This window comes from Typopeltis vanoorti, chromosome 4 (assembly GCF_054136105.1).
Source record: "Typopeltis vanoorti isolate ZY-2024b chromosome 4, IOZ_Tvanoo_1.0, whole genome shotgun sequence".
NCBI classification, from domain to species: domain Eukaryota; kingdom Metazoa; phylum Arthropoda; class Arachnida; order Uropygi; family Thelyphonidae; genus Typopeltis; species Typopeltis vanoorti.
The window spans coordinates 55,621,137-55,637,215 of NC_143552.1; the positions used below are offsets into that span (position 1 = coordinate 55,621,137).

Genomic DNA, 16,079 nt, shown 5'->3' on the forward strand with positions numbered 1-16,079 from the left:
GTTGTGAGCCTCAGTTCTGAATGTTTTTGTGCAGATTCGTGTTCCGGTCAATGCATATTTCTCCAATTTAGATTGGCTACAAGTGCACACTCATTGCTTGGCATGATGCACCTTACCAATGGGGGGTGTCTGTTGACTTCTTTCCAAGCAATATGTGTGTGTGCATATATATATATACTTTCCAAGGCTATATTATAGACCAATCTATATGTCTGGGCTTTTTGTTAAAGTGTTAGAAAAGTTGATGAAGACTAGGACTCAGAAATGGGTTGATTATTATGGGGAGGTCATGTTTTAGCAATCTGCTTAGATATTAAAAAAAAGGTGACAAATTCACTGGATAAAGGAGATGGATATACAGTAGTGTATTTGGATTTTTCAAAGCTCTTTGACAGACTTCCACATGACAAGCTAATAGCTAAATTGAAACAGATGGGATCAGATAACAGACTAATGAGATGGATAGCTGACTGGCTGTTAGCTAGGCATCAGTAGGTTGTGTATGGAGGAGTGGTATCCTAAAAGAAGAATGCCACTAGCAGAATACCACAGAGATCTGTTTTGGGAACATTACTGTTTAACTTCTACATTAATGACATTGGGACTGGATTAACTGGAGCTGTTGTAGCCTTGAAGAAGAATCTGAATAGATTATGTGAGTGGGCAAATGAGTAGAGCTATCCATTCAGTACAAAGTGTGAAGCCTTGAAATTTGGTTGACATGGTTGGGATGTGGAGAATACAATTAATGGAGAAATTTTGAAGGAGTTGGAAGAGATGAGAGATCTGTTAGTGATGATGGACAGAGACTTAAAGTTTAGGGGGTCACACTGTTAAAATTTTAAGAACATCACAACAGATTATTGGAATGAGGAGGATACTGACATGCAGAAACAAAGAAGTTATGGTTGTCTTGTATAAGGTTTCAATCAGGCCACAGGATTACTGTGTGCAGATTCGGTTGCTTGGTTTTCAAGGGAATGAGGATGTACTGGAGAGGATCCAGAGAAAGTTTATTAAGTCCCAGGTCTTGGAATGTCAGATTTTTTTTTTATTTTTTTTTATGTTTGGTCCATACACAGTAGGTTGGTTGGTCAACCTATTGTGCATTAGTACCATGTATGGGTAGTGGGTGGGGAAAGGAAGAATTTGTTTACATTTGATTTGAATGACTTTAAATTGTATTCCTTGGGAAACACAGCAGGTGGGAGACTGTTCCACAGTGCAGCAGTTGCAGGGATGAAGGAAGAGGAAAAGAAACTTGTTCTGTTTGTTTCTAGGTGTACTGTGAAGGGATGTTGTGCAGCAGCTGCACGTGTTCCAATGAGCTTAGTACTGAGCGGAGGAATTATTGATGTTATTTCAGATGAGCATTTCCCATGGAAATATTTGTAGAATATACATACTGCAGAGACCATACGTTTGTGTGAAAGTGGGGGAAGAGAGTTGGTAAGAGATGGATCATTGATAAGTCTAATTGATCTCCTCTGTATTGAGTCAAGCATTTTGAGAGAGAGCTTTTAGGGGCCCCACCCCCATATGTGGGAGCAGTATTCAATAGCTGGGCAAATTTGTGATTTGTATAATGTTAATAGCTGTTCTGGGGTGAAGTAACGTCTTGAGCGAAAGAGAAATCCTAGTTTTTTTGAGGCTGAGGATGCCATGGTTGTGATATGTTTATGCCAGGAGAGGTTTGATGTGAGGGTGATTCCAAGAAGCGAGATCTCAAAACTGTCTGGAAATTTGAGTATTGTCAAAAAGGATACTGGGAAAAAATGGTTCTTTTTTATGGGAAATAGTACAGAACTGGGTTTTATTGGCATTGAAATTTATGAGGTTATTCAAACCCCATTGTAGGATGGCTTGGAGATCCGAGTTGAGGGTGGTGTTGGTTGATGTTCTGTAGGTTGAGGTGAGTTGTGTAGGGTAAGGCTTATCAAATGCAAGCGAGGAGTGTAGTGTGCTGTCATCTGCTAAACTGTGTATTGGGTTGGAGGTCAATTGCAGTAGGTTATTGATATATAGCAGGAAGAGGGTTGGTGAGAAGACAGAACCTTGTGGGACCCCAGCATTAATTGAGTGGTGAGAGGATAGGGAGCCGTCCACCATCACACACACAGTGTGCATTCAGACAGAAAGCTGGCAATCCTACAGAAGTCCTGGGTGAGACCGAATGATGGTAGTTTGCATAGTAGGCCTTTGTGCCAGACCCAGTCAAAGGCTTTGGAGATATCTAGTGCAACCACTTGAGATTTGCCAAACCTCTCCATAACATTTGTCCAGAAATGGGTGACGTATGTGAGTAGATCTCCTGTTGATCGGCAGTGGCGGAAGCCATACTGGCAGTCATTTATTTGGTGAGTGTCTTTAAGATAGTGTAGGAGTTGGAAATTGATGATTTTTTCCATTACTTTTGACAGGACTGAGGTAAGTGAGATAGGGCGGTAATTGGATGGCAGTGACCTGTCACTCTTCTTGGGAATGGGCTGAATATAGGCCAATTTCCCATTTGTGGGATAGATTCCAGTGGACTAAGAGAGTATATATAGGCGACATAGGATAGGAGTCAGTTCTGGAGCACAAACTTTCAGAACAATTGGGGGAATGCCATCAGGGCCAGGAGACTTTTTTGTGTCTAATTTGAAGAGTATTTTTCTGATCTCATCCTGGCAAAAGGATATAGGGACATTGTATGTTGGGTGTCTGGAATGGTTGGGGGACATTTGAAGCAAAGTATGAAGCCAGAAGATTGGCTTTTTCTGTGGGTGATGATGCAGTAGAGATATCTGGGTATGATAGGGGTGGAAATAGTGTTGGACAGAAGTTATGGCCAATTGCTTTGGAAAGAGACGAGACCAAAAGGCTTGGCTGCCATTTGGACAGGCTGCTAGTTTTCTGCTTTTTTGCTCTTTCGAACTATTTCGAACTTATTTTTTTGCATCTATTACAGGCTTTGGTATAAGCTTTGAAGGAGGTTCTTGATTTCAGCCAGTTGTGGTATGTCTGGTGTTTCATCTCTACAGTCTTGGCACATCTTTTGGAGAACCAGGGTTTCATTAGGGAATGGCAGTTCAGAGTGCTGTGTTGAATGTATGTATTCATGCCGGTGAGGATTACTTTGGTAATAAGCTCAGTGAGAATAAACAACAACTCATGTAAGAGTTGTTGCATGGGGGAGGAGATGAGCAGTAGGTTGTGGTCAGAATTGTCCAGGGGGCTCACTACTTTCACTGTGCATTTGGAGGGGTCATTGGTGAGGAAGAGATCTAGGGTATTTGGGGAGTGGTTTGGGTTACCTGGTATTCTGGTTGGCATCTGGACAAGTTGTGCAAGGTCGTTAGTGACGGCAAATGTTTCAGCATCTCTGCCTGCAAGATCTATAGGAAAGCCAGCTAGTGTTGTGGACATTAAAATCTCCTAAGAGGATGATTTCGCTGTTGGGAAAGTGGGACTGGAGAAAATCGATTTTTAGGGAGAGGAAATTAAAGAGCTCAGGGTGGTTGGTTGTGTTGGGGAAGCGATAGAGACAGCAGATGAATTGGACTGAGTGGGGAAGAGATATTTTCAACCAAAGAAGGTCAAAGTTGGGTGATTCTAGGTTGGGTGCTCTCTGACAAGGTATGTCAGAGCAGATGTATGCACAGACACCCTTAGGATGAAAGTTGTTAAATAGTGAGTAGTTTGGAAGGTTGAGATAAGTGCTGGGAGAAGGTGAGATTTGAGTTTCTGCCAGGAAGAGTAGGTGGGGTTTGGTAGACTGTAGGCGGTAGTGGACGCTATTCAGGTTGGAGTTTAGGCCACGGATGTTGGTGAAGTGGATGTGTAGGGTTTTGTGAGTCATATGTTGGACTGCATGGGTCTTGCTCATTTCCTATGCAGTGCCTGCATGCTGGTCTCCATGGGGGCTGCTAGTGGCATCACTTGGATTTTTCACCAGTTTATCTTGTCTGCAATCGATGGTCCAACTGTTATCACCATTTTGACATTTTTCTTCGAGTTGTGTTCGAAGCTGGCATCTTTGTTCCCTTTGTGCAAATGATAAGTCTGGTTGTGCACGTATGTGTGATTGGGGACAGGTGTCTTTGAACTTGTTGTTGATAACTGTTATTATTTTTGATGTGCTTGTCAGCGTGTCGCAAGTCACTTTTACTAGGCACGGAAAGTTCGTTCCGTTCTGTCTTTTATTTATAGGCCCGAAACGATGGCACCTGATGATATTCTTAGGATCGATGTTGCATTCTTTAGCTAGTTTGTTGATGTCCTCTTGTAATGATTTTCCATTTGTCATCGGGAAGTTCAAAATGATTTGTGTTTAGCCTCCATCAAGTCGTTTACTGTTGACGCAATTAGATTGCGAAGTTCTTTCGCTGGCGAAGTAGAGCTTGCGTTGCGTGGGTTTTCAATTTGTTCTGGCTTAGCTTCAACTGCACATATTTTGGAGGTAAAAGTTTCATTTAAAGCATCGATATGCTGATTGAGGTTTTCAACATGTTTATCTATGTTCAGAAGTTGTTTTACCGAAGGGAAGCACAGCAAGCAGAAGAATGGCCTGGTTAAGCTCGATAAGTAGCTTTTGTGCAGGAAGCATGCAGCCAGTGGCAACAGAACTCACAGAATATGCCCTTTTTTCTGTCTGTGACACCAGTTTTGCAGCTGCAGCATGTAATAGGTTTGTTGGCAGCGATCGACGGCATTGTGCTGGTGGACATGTGGTGCTTGTTCGCCGTTGGCTTTTGATGCCGCCATCTTTGCTGCATACGGTAGGCATCGTGAGCTAACACGTCACTGATTTAGAATCGGAAGGATAGCTGATTTAATACACTATAAGTACTTACAGGTTGTTCTGGAGTATTCCGCTGCTCAGCACCCACTGTTAAGGTTTCTGTTTGATGGTTAATTTCAATGAAAAAACACTTGCAATAACGGTAAGCTGAGGGGCACAAGTTTGGAGCAGCTTATTCACTGACACTGCCTAGCAGACTCCCAGATATAAGAAGAGGTTGAAGGAATGTAACTTACATAGCCTTGTGAATAGAAAAAGAAAAAGGGATACAATTAAGATATATATGAGGAATTGCTACCAGATTAATGTGGATGAGATTTTTCATAGAGTAGAAGATAGCAGGGTAGAATTAGAGGCCATTCCTGGAAGGTGTATAAGAAGGGTGTGAGCAGGGGAGTGAGAAGCAAGTTCTTTGCATGGAGAGTGAGTGGTGAGTGAAAGCATTACTTAAACAAGTGGTAAGTGAGAAAACTGAATGAGTTTAAGGTAGGATGATTATTTTGCATAAGAGAGTATAGATCTCCCACAATGAGTCCTTTGACTCCATGGAGGTCAGATGTTAATAATAATAATAATTATTATTATTATTATTATTCCGGGCAACTCCAAGGAGTCAACAGACTCATCGAGAGAGGCCCTGACATCGTGTCAAGAACAACTATTCGACATTCACACAGTATCTACCATACCTTGCCTTGAACTCATTCACGGTCGTAGCACCCACAACAGACTCTGGCAGCTTATTCCACTCATTCACCACTCTCCAAGTAAAAAACCTAGCTCTAACACCCTTGTCAACCACATTCTTGCCCAGCTTCCATGCATGGCCCCTAGTCCTCCCACCACCAGTCCTATTTTCAAAAATATCTTCTGGATTAATCTTATAGAAACCCTTCAGTAATTTGAATGTCTCAATCATATCACCCCTTTTCCGCCTATCGACCAATTTCTGCAACCCACAAATCTTCAACCTATTCTCATAAGGTTCATTCCACAGACCTGCTATCATCTTGGTCACTCGCCTCTGGATCCTCTCCAATTCATGTTACTAATTAATTCATTCACAAATTAATAATAATAATAATATGAAATATGGCTACATGACCAGGATAGAGTGAAGGAATATAATACATTTTCCTTGTTCTATCTGATAAAGAGTGTAAAAAGAAGGGATGTGTGATCAAAGCAAAAGTCAGCAAGCAAATAATATTGTAGAGTATACAAGAGAAGTTTTATAGAATACTTGGGAACAAGATCTTCCAACTATTCTACACAAATAGACACCAAAGTAAATGGAACAGATCTATAACAAACAATATCAACAAGAATGGACCTCCAGCAGTGAATTTTGTTAATAATGAAAGGTGTTAATAATCATCAGTGCTTTCTAGAAGCAGCGCACGCATGCACACGTGCACACAAAGCCTTTCTACAACATATTTTATAAAACACTTCTTTTTATATTTAATTTTTATATATTTTTACAGGATTTTGTGGTATGCAGTACTTGCGGTATGTATGCATCCCAACAGTTAGATATGTGGCAGGTGAGAGATCAGGGAGTGAATATATGCGGAAAATGTAGAAAATGGGAAGAACTTTGTGATTGGAAATTAGTATAACGGACCTCAGCAGCGTTGCATCGTAGGCGGGAGAATACCGACCCAGAGAGACGAGTAGCATGATTCAGGGTGAGGATAATGAGCAGAATGTAAATGAAAAAATAAAAGTGGGAGTGTGGTAAGTTTGAATCATCGTGAAATTTTCGAAGATGGTGTTAAATAGTTTGCAGAGAGAGAGAGATAGATGTGCTGAAAGAGAATGTGGAATGACTGGGGAATGAGTTGAGAAGTGTGAAAGAAGATATGTGGCAGGTGAAACTGCAACTAGATACAACGAATGCAAAGAGAAATATGTTAGGAGTGAGAGAGAGTTATGGGAATGATAGAAGAGGAGAGAATAGAACCAGAAGAAGTGAGGGAATGGGAAAATGTGAGTGAGTGCTGGAAACAGGGATGGAGAGATGCCAGAGCAACAGGTAAGTAGGGGAACAAAGAAGGAAAGTGTTAGAGGAGAGAGAGAGAGAGAGAGAGAGAGAGAGAAAGAGAGAGAGAGAGTGAAAGATGCAGGTGAGCAAGGAAGGAACAGAGTGGTAAGAGGTGTGACATATGAAGACTCGATGATCAGGTGGCAAGAGATCTGAGGTTAATGCTTGAGGTTGTACAGAAGAAGACTGAGAGAGGGAATATAGTGTGTGTGTGTGTGTGTGTGCACGCTCGCGTGCGCTGAATACCATAATAGCCAGATGTTGAAAGAGAGGCTTAGAATACATCGATGCTTGGAGACATTTGAGGACAGAGCAACTGTAAGCATAGAGATGGCTTGCATTTGAACGAGGAAGGACATAGGCATTTTGGAGAGAATGCTGTTCTCTGAATGAATCATGGTTAATGCAGGGAAATTAGAATTATCAGGGTGGATTGTAACAGGAGTGGCCTCTCATGGGAATAGGTGCATGGGAGAAGGGGAGGAATACATCAGGTAATGCTGAATCTAGTGAAGTCTGGAGGAGATAAGGATAGGTATAGAAACAGTGATATTTTTATGCTTTATACTGATGCCAGGAGTATCTGGAATAAAGGAGATGAATTAGTGCCACTGATAGCATCAGCCTGTCCAAAGATTATTGTGATCTCTGAGACGTGGTCACAGAAGATGATATAATAACAGGAATAAAAGTAGCAGGGTACAGCAATTTTCAAAAGGATAGGAAGGGAAAAACACATTAGTGGAGTACTGATTATGAAAAGTAATGACTTATGTCTCAGAGAGTAGAACTTTGGAGGGCAGTGACACTAATGGTTTTGAAAGCATATAGTGTGAGATAGAGGTGGACAAGACAGGATATTTAGTAGGATGTTGCTAAACACCAGGGAGCATACAGGGTGAGGAGCAGGAGATGTATAAGTAGTTGAACTTGGCAAATGCAAGAAGAATAATTGTTATGGGAGATTTTCTCTACAGCAAAGATATAAGGAGAGAGGTAGTGTGCAGATTCATGAAGAATATAAGACTCAGGCCAGGAGAGTGATTAGTATGGTAAGGAAGGAAAAACTGGAATATGATAAGAGATTTGCCCTGGATCCAGAGAAAATCCTAAGGAATTTTGTAACTATGTTTCCAGTTGCAGGAGAAATGATTGTAGAAGAATGATATTATTCAATAAAAATGGGAATAGCGTGACTGATGTAAAGGACATAGTGGAGCTGTTCAATGAACACTTTATTGGGATATTTCATTCTGGAGAAGTACGTTTTAATACTAGAGGGATAGGTCAGGTTCGAGGTTTAGAAGTGCAAGAGGCAAGTATGTTTCAAATACTGAGTATACTCTGAATGTCAATAAAGCAGTGGGACTGGATGGAATTTTGCCACAGATTTTGAGAGAAATGTGCTAAAGAACTGACATCTCCCTTAACCTGGCTTTTCAATGAAAGTTTGACAAAGAAAAAGGTACCCAAGGAGTGGAAGAAGGGTAAGATAGTGCAATTGCATATAGGTGCCAGACTGGAAGTGTTCAACTATAGACCAGTTTGTGTTTCATCAGTAGTTGTTAAGTTCCTGGAGAAATTAGTGAGGGATCATATACAGCATTAGACAAATGAAGGTAATGTTGTCTGTGAGAGTCAGCATGGATTTGTTAAGGGGTGCTCTTGTTTTAGTAATATGGTTACCTTTTATAATAAAGTGTCAAGAGCAGCTGATGTGGGAAAGGCATATTCTACCATTTTTTTTGGATTTCACAAAGATATCTGATAGGGTGCCACATGAAAAGCTGATATTTAAGTTTGCAGCACATGGGTTTAGATGTCAGGTTAGTGAACTGGATTCAGGATTGGCTATCTGATAGGTATCAGAGATTTGTGTATGGGAGAGCAATATCAAGGAGACAGAAGGTTGTAAGGGGATCCTACAGGGCTCAGTACTGTGACCAACATTATTTAACCTTTATATCAATGACATTGTCAATGGATTTCAGAGGAATATTCAGTTGTTTGCAGATGATGTAAAGCTGGGAAGGATTATTAGTAATAGTGCAGATGTGGTGCCTCTGCACAAGAGGATTTGAATAAGTTGGACAGATGAGCAAATGAATGGAAGTATCAGCATAATGCAGTAAAATGTAGTCTTGAAGTTTAGGAAAAACTTTACATTGGAGGAACTGTACTGGAGCAAGTAGGGGGAGGCAAGGGATCTGGGGGTGATGATTGATAGAGACCTGAAATTCAGGGAACATATTGCAAATGTGGTGAAAGTAACTGAGGATTGCTGCAATACTGAAAATTACACTGATTGCCTGCAGAGATAAATAGTTGTCATTCCACTGTACAAAACTACGTCTATTTGGCCATATATGTAGAATGAACAATGAAAGAAAATTAAAAACACTGCCGTTTTGAATGATTGAAGGAAATGTGGCGATGATATTGTCAAATGGTGCAGAAACTCTATGCAAAAACTGAGTCATCTTGCACAAAATAGAATGCAGTGGAAGAATCTTATCAAGATGGCATCAGACACCTACGAGCGTCGAACCCATGGTTGTTGTTGTTGTTTCTGTTGTACAAAGCTCTGATCAGACCACATCTGGACTATTGTTCTCAAATTATGGTCCCAAGGATTTGAAGGGAATAAATTAATCTTGGAAAGAGCGGAGAGAGGATAGCAAAGATGATATTAGAACTTTACTATGATAGTTATGAAGACAGGCTGAGGGAATGTGGATTGCAGAGTTTGATTAATAGAAGAAGGATAGGTGATATGATTGAGACTTTTAAACTGTTGAGAGGCAGTTACAGTGTTGACACTGAGGAGTTGTTTTGTTTGGTGGAACAGGGGAAAGGAGCAAGGAAAAGGGGTCATCCCTGGAAATTACGAAAGGTAGCTGTGAGCAAGAGGGTGAGGAGTGGTTTCTCTGCATGGAGGATGGCTGAACTGTGGAATGCATTGCCTGATAGAGTGGTGAGAGCACGAAACAGTCAATGAGTTCAAGGAGTGGTATGATACTGTTTTTTCTAGGAGGGGACTCCCATGCTGAGTCTTGTGACTCCATGGAGCCCTGAACCATCATAATCTTATTTTGATTTCTGATTTTTGTGTAACAATCTGCAAAATAGTAATGTTTCTCAAAGCAAAAAAAAAGTGCTAATATTTTAATATCAATATTATTATTATTATTATTTGTCACCTCCAGGGAGTCCCAACACTCATCGAGGGAGGGCATCTACTCTACAACTCTGCTTCCACCACTCACAATCCACCAACTGACTGCAACCACACCAACGCTATCGACCACCACCACTAGTATTTCCACAGACAATCACAAACATCCATGCCCACGATGGGATTCGAACCCGCAGCCTCTTGGCTGGAGGGCGAACACACTAACCACTCAGCCGAGTGGTTGGCCGAGTATGCAGGAACATGCAAAAAACATATTAACTACATTTTTAAATGTATTCTCAAGGGATGTAAACATATTAACAAAAAACATTTTCAGGTGATCCTATGGAACAAGTAAACTGTTTCAGCTCTTTAGGCACAAGTTTCAGTGAAGGTGGTAAATTAGATATGAAAATTGATAATGGACTAATCAAAGGCAGTATGGCAGGTAGTCAAGTGAATACATTTATATGGAATATGAGTATGTATAGAGTGAACCAAACTTCCAAAAAGATGTGCAAACTAGTTTTGCCTTATGGTTATGACAGCTGGATTAGAAATAAAACATATTACAGCACATTAAAATGATGATATTAGAAAGGAGCTTGACATTATTAGCTGCATTCAAAATATGTGAGCTCAGGTGGTATAGTCACTTAAGAAGGATAGGAAAGAAAAAGTTAGCAAAGCATATATTTGATTCCAGGATGCTAGTTAAAAGATCCAGGAGGATTTGTTGTAGCAATAGTGTCTCAGGGGTCCAAATGCAAGATGCAATAATACTGCAACAACCACACACAACAGATTAATTTGGAAGAAAATTGTTGATCAGGAGTAGTTATCAAATTAAACTTCCAGGTGTAGTACTATCATAATGTCCTGTACATCCCTTGAGAATACATTTAAAAAATAATAATGATGGCAATTTTAATAAAAGAAAGTTATTTTATTGATAAAAGTAAAATAGCACTTATTTTAAGACATTTATTTTAAACATTCTCTTACATTGACAAACAGGCTCCTCTCCACTCCAACTACCATTTTCTAAGCAGAGTCTTCTTGGAGGACCAATTAGCACATAATTTTTATTACAGTGATATTCAGCCTGAGATCCATAGTAAACATTGTTAGGTGACAATGTCCAGTAGCCATTGAATATATGTTTAAGGATTCCACAGTCGACGACTATTAAAAAAAAAAATTATGTACATTTTTAGATGGATGCAGCTTGCTTTTGCTTAGTAAATAATTAAATAATTTAATTTCAGTGAATGAAGTAATTTTCATGAATAATGACTTCAATAATCTTCAGTTTTACTTTTTATGATGAACTTACTATACACATGAATTATGAAAGACAAAAATAAAGTATTTAACATAGAAACATTATATGTCATGATCAGAGTTAACAGACATATCATAACATGAAATGGGGAGGGAATGAAAACAGAGTGCATTCTTTTTACTGCTCTCTGGCCAGTAACATGACACTATAAGGAATTCAGGACAAAATCTAAGCATAACCAATAGAAATGGAGTGCAAAGGCTCATGAAAGTAATGTAAAAATGAATATTAAAAATATGAAGTTTATATAAAAACTGAATATTAGGATTAAATGTTGGATTTTCAGTAAGAGTCCACCCCACTGTCAACATTTCCCACAATTTTGAAAATTTTAAACCATCGCTGCAATTCAAATTAGGTTGAGTGCAAAGGGCTTCATAGATTGGAAAAATAGATGAATATCACCTATTTTCTCTGAGTTTATAGAAAAATGGATGAATCACTTCCATTTTTTCTAAGCTGAGAAACCAACCTTGCAGAACAGTCTTGGAGTTTTTTGCTAGTTGCAGGATCTTCTGGAACACAAAAATTCCTAACATAAGTCCTTTCAAATATGAAAGATTTCTAACAGTTCAATATTCTCATTGTGAAGAGAGAATTGGAGTAAAATGGAATAATTTGGGGGGTATCATTGGCAGAGAGAAAGTTCAAGTAGAGACATTCCAAAAGTTAAAACTGCCACCTGGAAAATTGCTGCCATAATGTGTGAAGAATATTGGCAAGTAGGGATAAAGAGATTCACTGTATAAGTTACTGATCAAGCTGCATCTATGTTTATGTGCGGATTTGGTCACCTGGATATATTATTATTATTATTATTATTATTATTATTATTATTATTATTATTACCATAAAATCCCATGGAGTCAAAGACTCATCTAGGAGGTCCTTTCGTTCTACACACAGCTCATCATACATTGACTTAAATACACTCAAATTCTCTGCAGACACCACATTCTCAGGCAAGGCATTCCAATCATTCACAACTCTGCACAAAAAAACCTGCCTCTCACTCCCCTTCTCACACCCTCTTTATACAGTTTCCAGGGATGCCCTCTGGTTCTCCCCTGATCTCCCACCATTTGCTGTAAAACCTCTCCAAAACTGATCCTATAACAACTCCTTACTAACTTGTAGGTCTCTATCATACAACCCTCTTCTCCAATCCGCTAGACACTGTAAATTGCATCTTCTCAACTTTCCTCATATTCAATATACCAGAGATCAGAAACTATCTTAGTCAGTCGCCTCTGGACCCTTTCCAACATCTCTTCATCCTTTTGAAAACCAGGTGACCAAATCTGTCTACAGAAGTCCATGTGTGTTGTTCATACAATTTTGGCAATGTTTCCACTTAATTTCAGATACTTATCCACTATCACCCCAAGATCTCTTATTTCCTCCACCTCCAACAATATGTCCCACCAAGCATAAATTCTACATCCCATTTTTGTTTCCCAAATTGTAAAACCTTATATTTTGCAAAATTGAACTGGCATCCCCATTCACTCAATATATTCAAGCCTTCTTGTAAGGCCACAACATCTTCTCTACTCTTCATAGGGTGTCCCAACTTTGCATCATCTGCAAACAACTGAATATCCCATCCAAATCTTTGCAAATATAATTAACATACAGGTTAAACAGGCCCTAAAACAAACCCTGAGGCACAACACTAGTGACTTTCCTCTTCCGGGATATTGCTCTGCCATACTCAACTTGCTGTTATCTATCAGATAGTCGGTCTCCAATCCACTGCTTTAATCTAATATTCAACTCTGTCTGCTCTAGTTTGATTATCAACTTTTCATGTGCTAATAGTAAAAATTCTTCATGCTATCTAGAAGAAGACAATTTGGTGAAATGGTGACTGCTTTCTCTCACACAGTCATCCCAGTTACTTTCTCACAAACATTCTGCAATATGAAGCTAAACTAGTTGGGTCAGAGGACCAACATAATCTAAACAGTTTATACTCTCTTTATAGAACAGCAAAATGGTTCAAATAGTTTAGTTTCAGGCCAGCAATCTCATAAAAACATTTTTTTAAAATTTATATTGGAGTAAAGTGGATGACAAATAATATTAAACAGGAATTGCATGTGAAAAAGAGGAGACAAGTGAAGAGAGGATGCATGAAGAATATAAGACACAGGCCAGAAGGCTAGTGTGGTAAGGAAAGCGAAACTGGAATATGAGAGGAGATTGGCCCTAAGATCCAAAGAAAATCCTAGGGAATTTTTTAGCTATGTGGCCAGTAGGAGGAGAAATGACTGTGGAAGAATGATATTGTGGGATAAAAATGGGAATAGAGTGACTGATGCAGAGGACATAGTGGAAATGTTCAATGAACACTTTATTGGAGTATTTCATCCTAGAGGAGTCAGTTTTAATGCTAGAGGGATAGGACTGGTTCAAGGTCTGGAGGTACAAGAGGAGAGTGTGTTTCAGATACTGAGTACTCTGGATGTCAGTAAAGCTGTGGGACTGGATGGTATTTCACCACGAGTTTTGAGAGAATGTGCAAGGGAACTGACAGTGCCTTTGACTTGGCTTTTCAATGAAAGTCTGTTTGTGGGAAAGGTGCCCATGGAATGGAAGGAAGGTAAGATAGTGCCATTGCATAAGGCAGTAACAGACTGGAAGTGTCTAATTATAGGCCAGTCTGTGTGTCATCGGTAGTTGTTAAGATCTTGGAGAAAGTAGTGCGGAACCATATACAGCATTGGGCAGATGAGGATATGTTATCTGTGAGAGTCAACATTGATTTGTGAAAGGGCGCTCTTGTTTTAGCAATATGCTAGCCTTTTATAATAAAGTTACAAGAACATTAGATGAGGGGAAAGGCATATACTGCAATTTTCTTAGACTTAGCAAAGGCATTTGACAGGGTGCCACATGATAAGCTGATATTTAAGTTGCAGCACATGGGTCTGGATGTCAGATTGGTCAACTGGATTCAGGATTGGCTGTCCGATAGGTATCAGAGAGTTGTGTATGGTGGAGCAGTTTCAAGGAGACAGAGGGTTACAAGTGGGATCCCACAGGGCTCAGTACTAGGACCTATATTGTTTAACCTTTATATCAATGACATTGCCAGTAGATTGCAAGGGGATATTCAGTTGTTTGCGGATGATGCGAAGCTGGGAAGGATAATTAGTAATAGTGCAGATGCAGCAGACCTGCAAGAGGATTTGAATAAGCTAGATAGATGGGCAAATGAATAGGGTGTCAGTTTAATGCAGCAAAATGTAAGGTCTTGAGGTTTGGGAAACATCAATGGGACACTGCATACTCTATGGGAGGAGTTATACTGGAGGAAGTAGGGGAGACAAGAGATCTGGTGTTGATGATTGATAGAAACCTGAAGTTTAGGGGACATATTGCAAAAGTGGTGAAGGTAACACAGAGGATTGCTGCAATTATGAGAAGGACACTGACCTGCAGAGATAAGAGGGTTATCATTCCGTTGTATAAGTCTCTGATCGGACCACACTAGGACTATTGTTCTCAGATTTGGTCCCCAGAATTTGAAGGGGATAAATTAACTGTGGAAAGGATACAAAGACGGATGACTAAGATGGTTTCAGGATTGTACAAGGATAGTGATGAGGATCGGCTTAGGGAATGTGGACTGCATCGTTTGGTGGATAGAAGAAGGAGAGGTGATATGATTGAGACTTTTAAACTGTTGAGAGGTGGTTACAGGGTTGACAGTGGGGAATTCTTTCGCTTGGTTGAACAGCGGGAAGGAGTGATGACAAGACGCCATCCCTGGAAGTTACGAAAGGAAACTGTGAGCAAGAGGGTGAGGAGTGGTTTCTTCATGTGGAGGGTGGGTGAGCCGTAGAATGCATTGCCTGATGGAGTGGTGAGAGCGAGAACGATCAATGAGTTTAAGGAGTGGTATAATAGACTTTGTGTTTCTTTGGGGGGGGGGGACCTCCCCTCGATGAGTCTTGATAGACTTTATGTTCTTAGGAAGGACCTCCCACGATGAGTCTTTTGACTCCATGGAGGCCTGAATAATAATAATAATAATAATAATAATAATAATAATAATAATAATAATAATAATATATACTCTAAATTAATTGAGATAATTATGATATAGGCTTAATATAGTTCCACGAAGTTGTTACAACAAAGTTGTAACAACTTCGTTTTTTGAGAATATGATCACAAAAAATACAAAGAGATATTTATATTTTATTCTAGTTATCCTCCTCACTCTCAAAATATAGTGTCATGTATAGTTTTATTTTCATAAAATTTTTGACAAACTTCCAAGCACTACTAATATCTTATTTCTATTTCACCTTCTTGTATATTTATTCCGGCAAACTGGCTCTTCTCAACTGGTAGCAAAAGGATTCCTCATTTATAACAAAATCCTCTGCATTGCTACAATGGGCATTGGTTTGGACTTTTCAGTAGTTTATAATAGCATATCTATTCACTATAAAATGCAAGGTGAGTGAAGTAAGGTGACAGTAGTATTTATGAAAGATGCATTCAGCATAAATATTCTCTGATTTTGCAAAGGTATTTGATGGAAAAAAGTTACTATATACCTTGCCTAGTCATAAATACTGCTGCAACTTTAACAGTCCATAAACTTTTTATCTATCAGTAAATAATTTACAGCTTTCAGCACATACAAACCACATGTATAACATGCATATAGCAGCACTCAATGTTTGAAATGTTTCCCTTTTGCCTTCATGCA

The 16,079-nt window shown here is 39.4% G+C and overlaps 1 protein-coding gene across 1 annotated transcript in view; it reads right to left on the reverse strand.

Annotated features, from left to right (window-relative positions):
* Positions 1-16,079, reverse strand: part of LOC150107321 (E-selectin-like) — a 280,274-nt gene that overhangs the window by 77,907 nt on the left and 186,288 nt on the right. Inside the window, exon 16 of the mRNA XM_090391789.1 lies at positions 11,011-11,190. Coding sequence (XP_090247915.1) covers positions 11,011-11,190 — 180 coding nt within the window. The remainder of the gene's footprint in view (positions 1-11,010; positions 11,191-16,079) is intronic.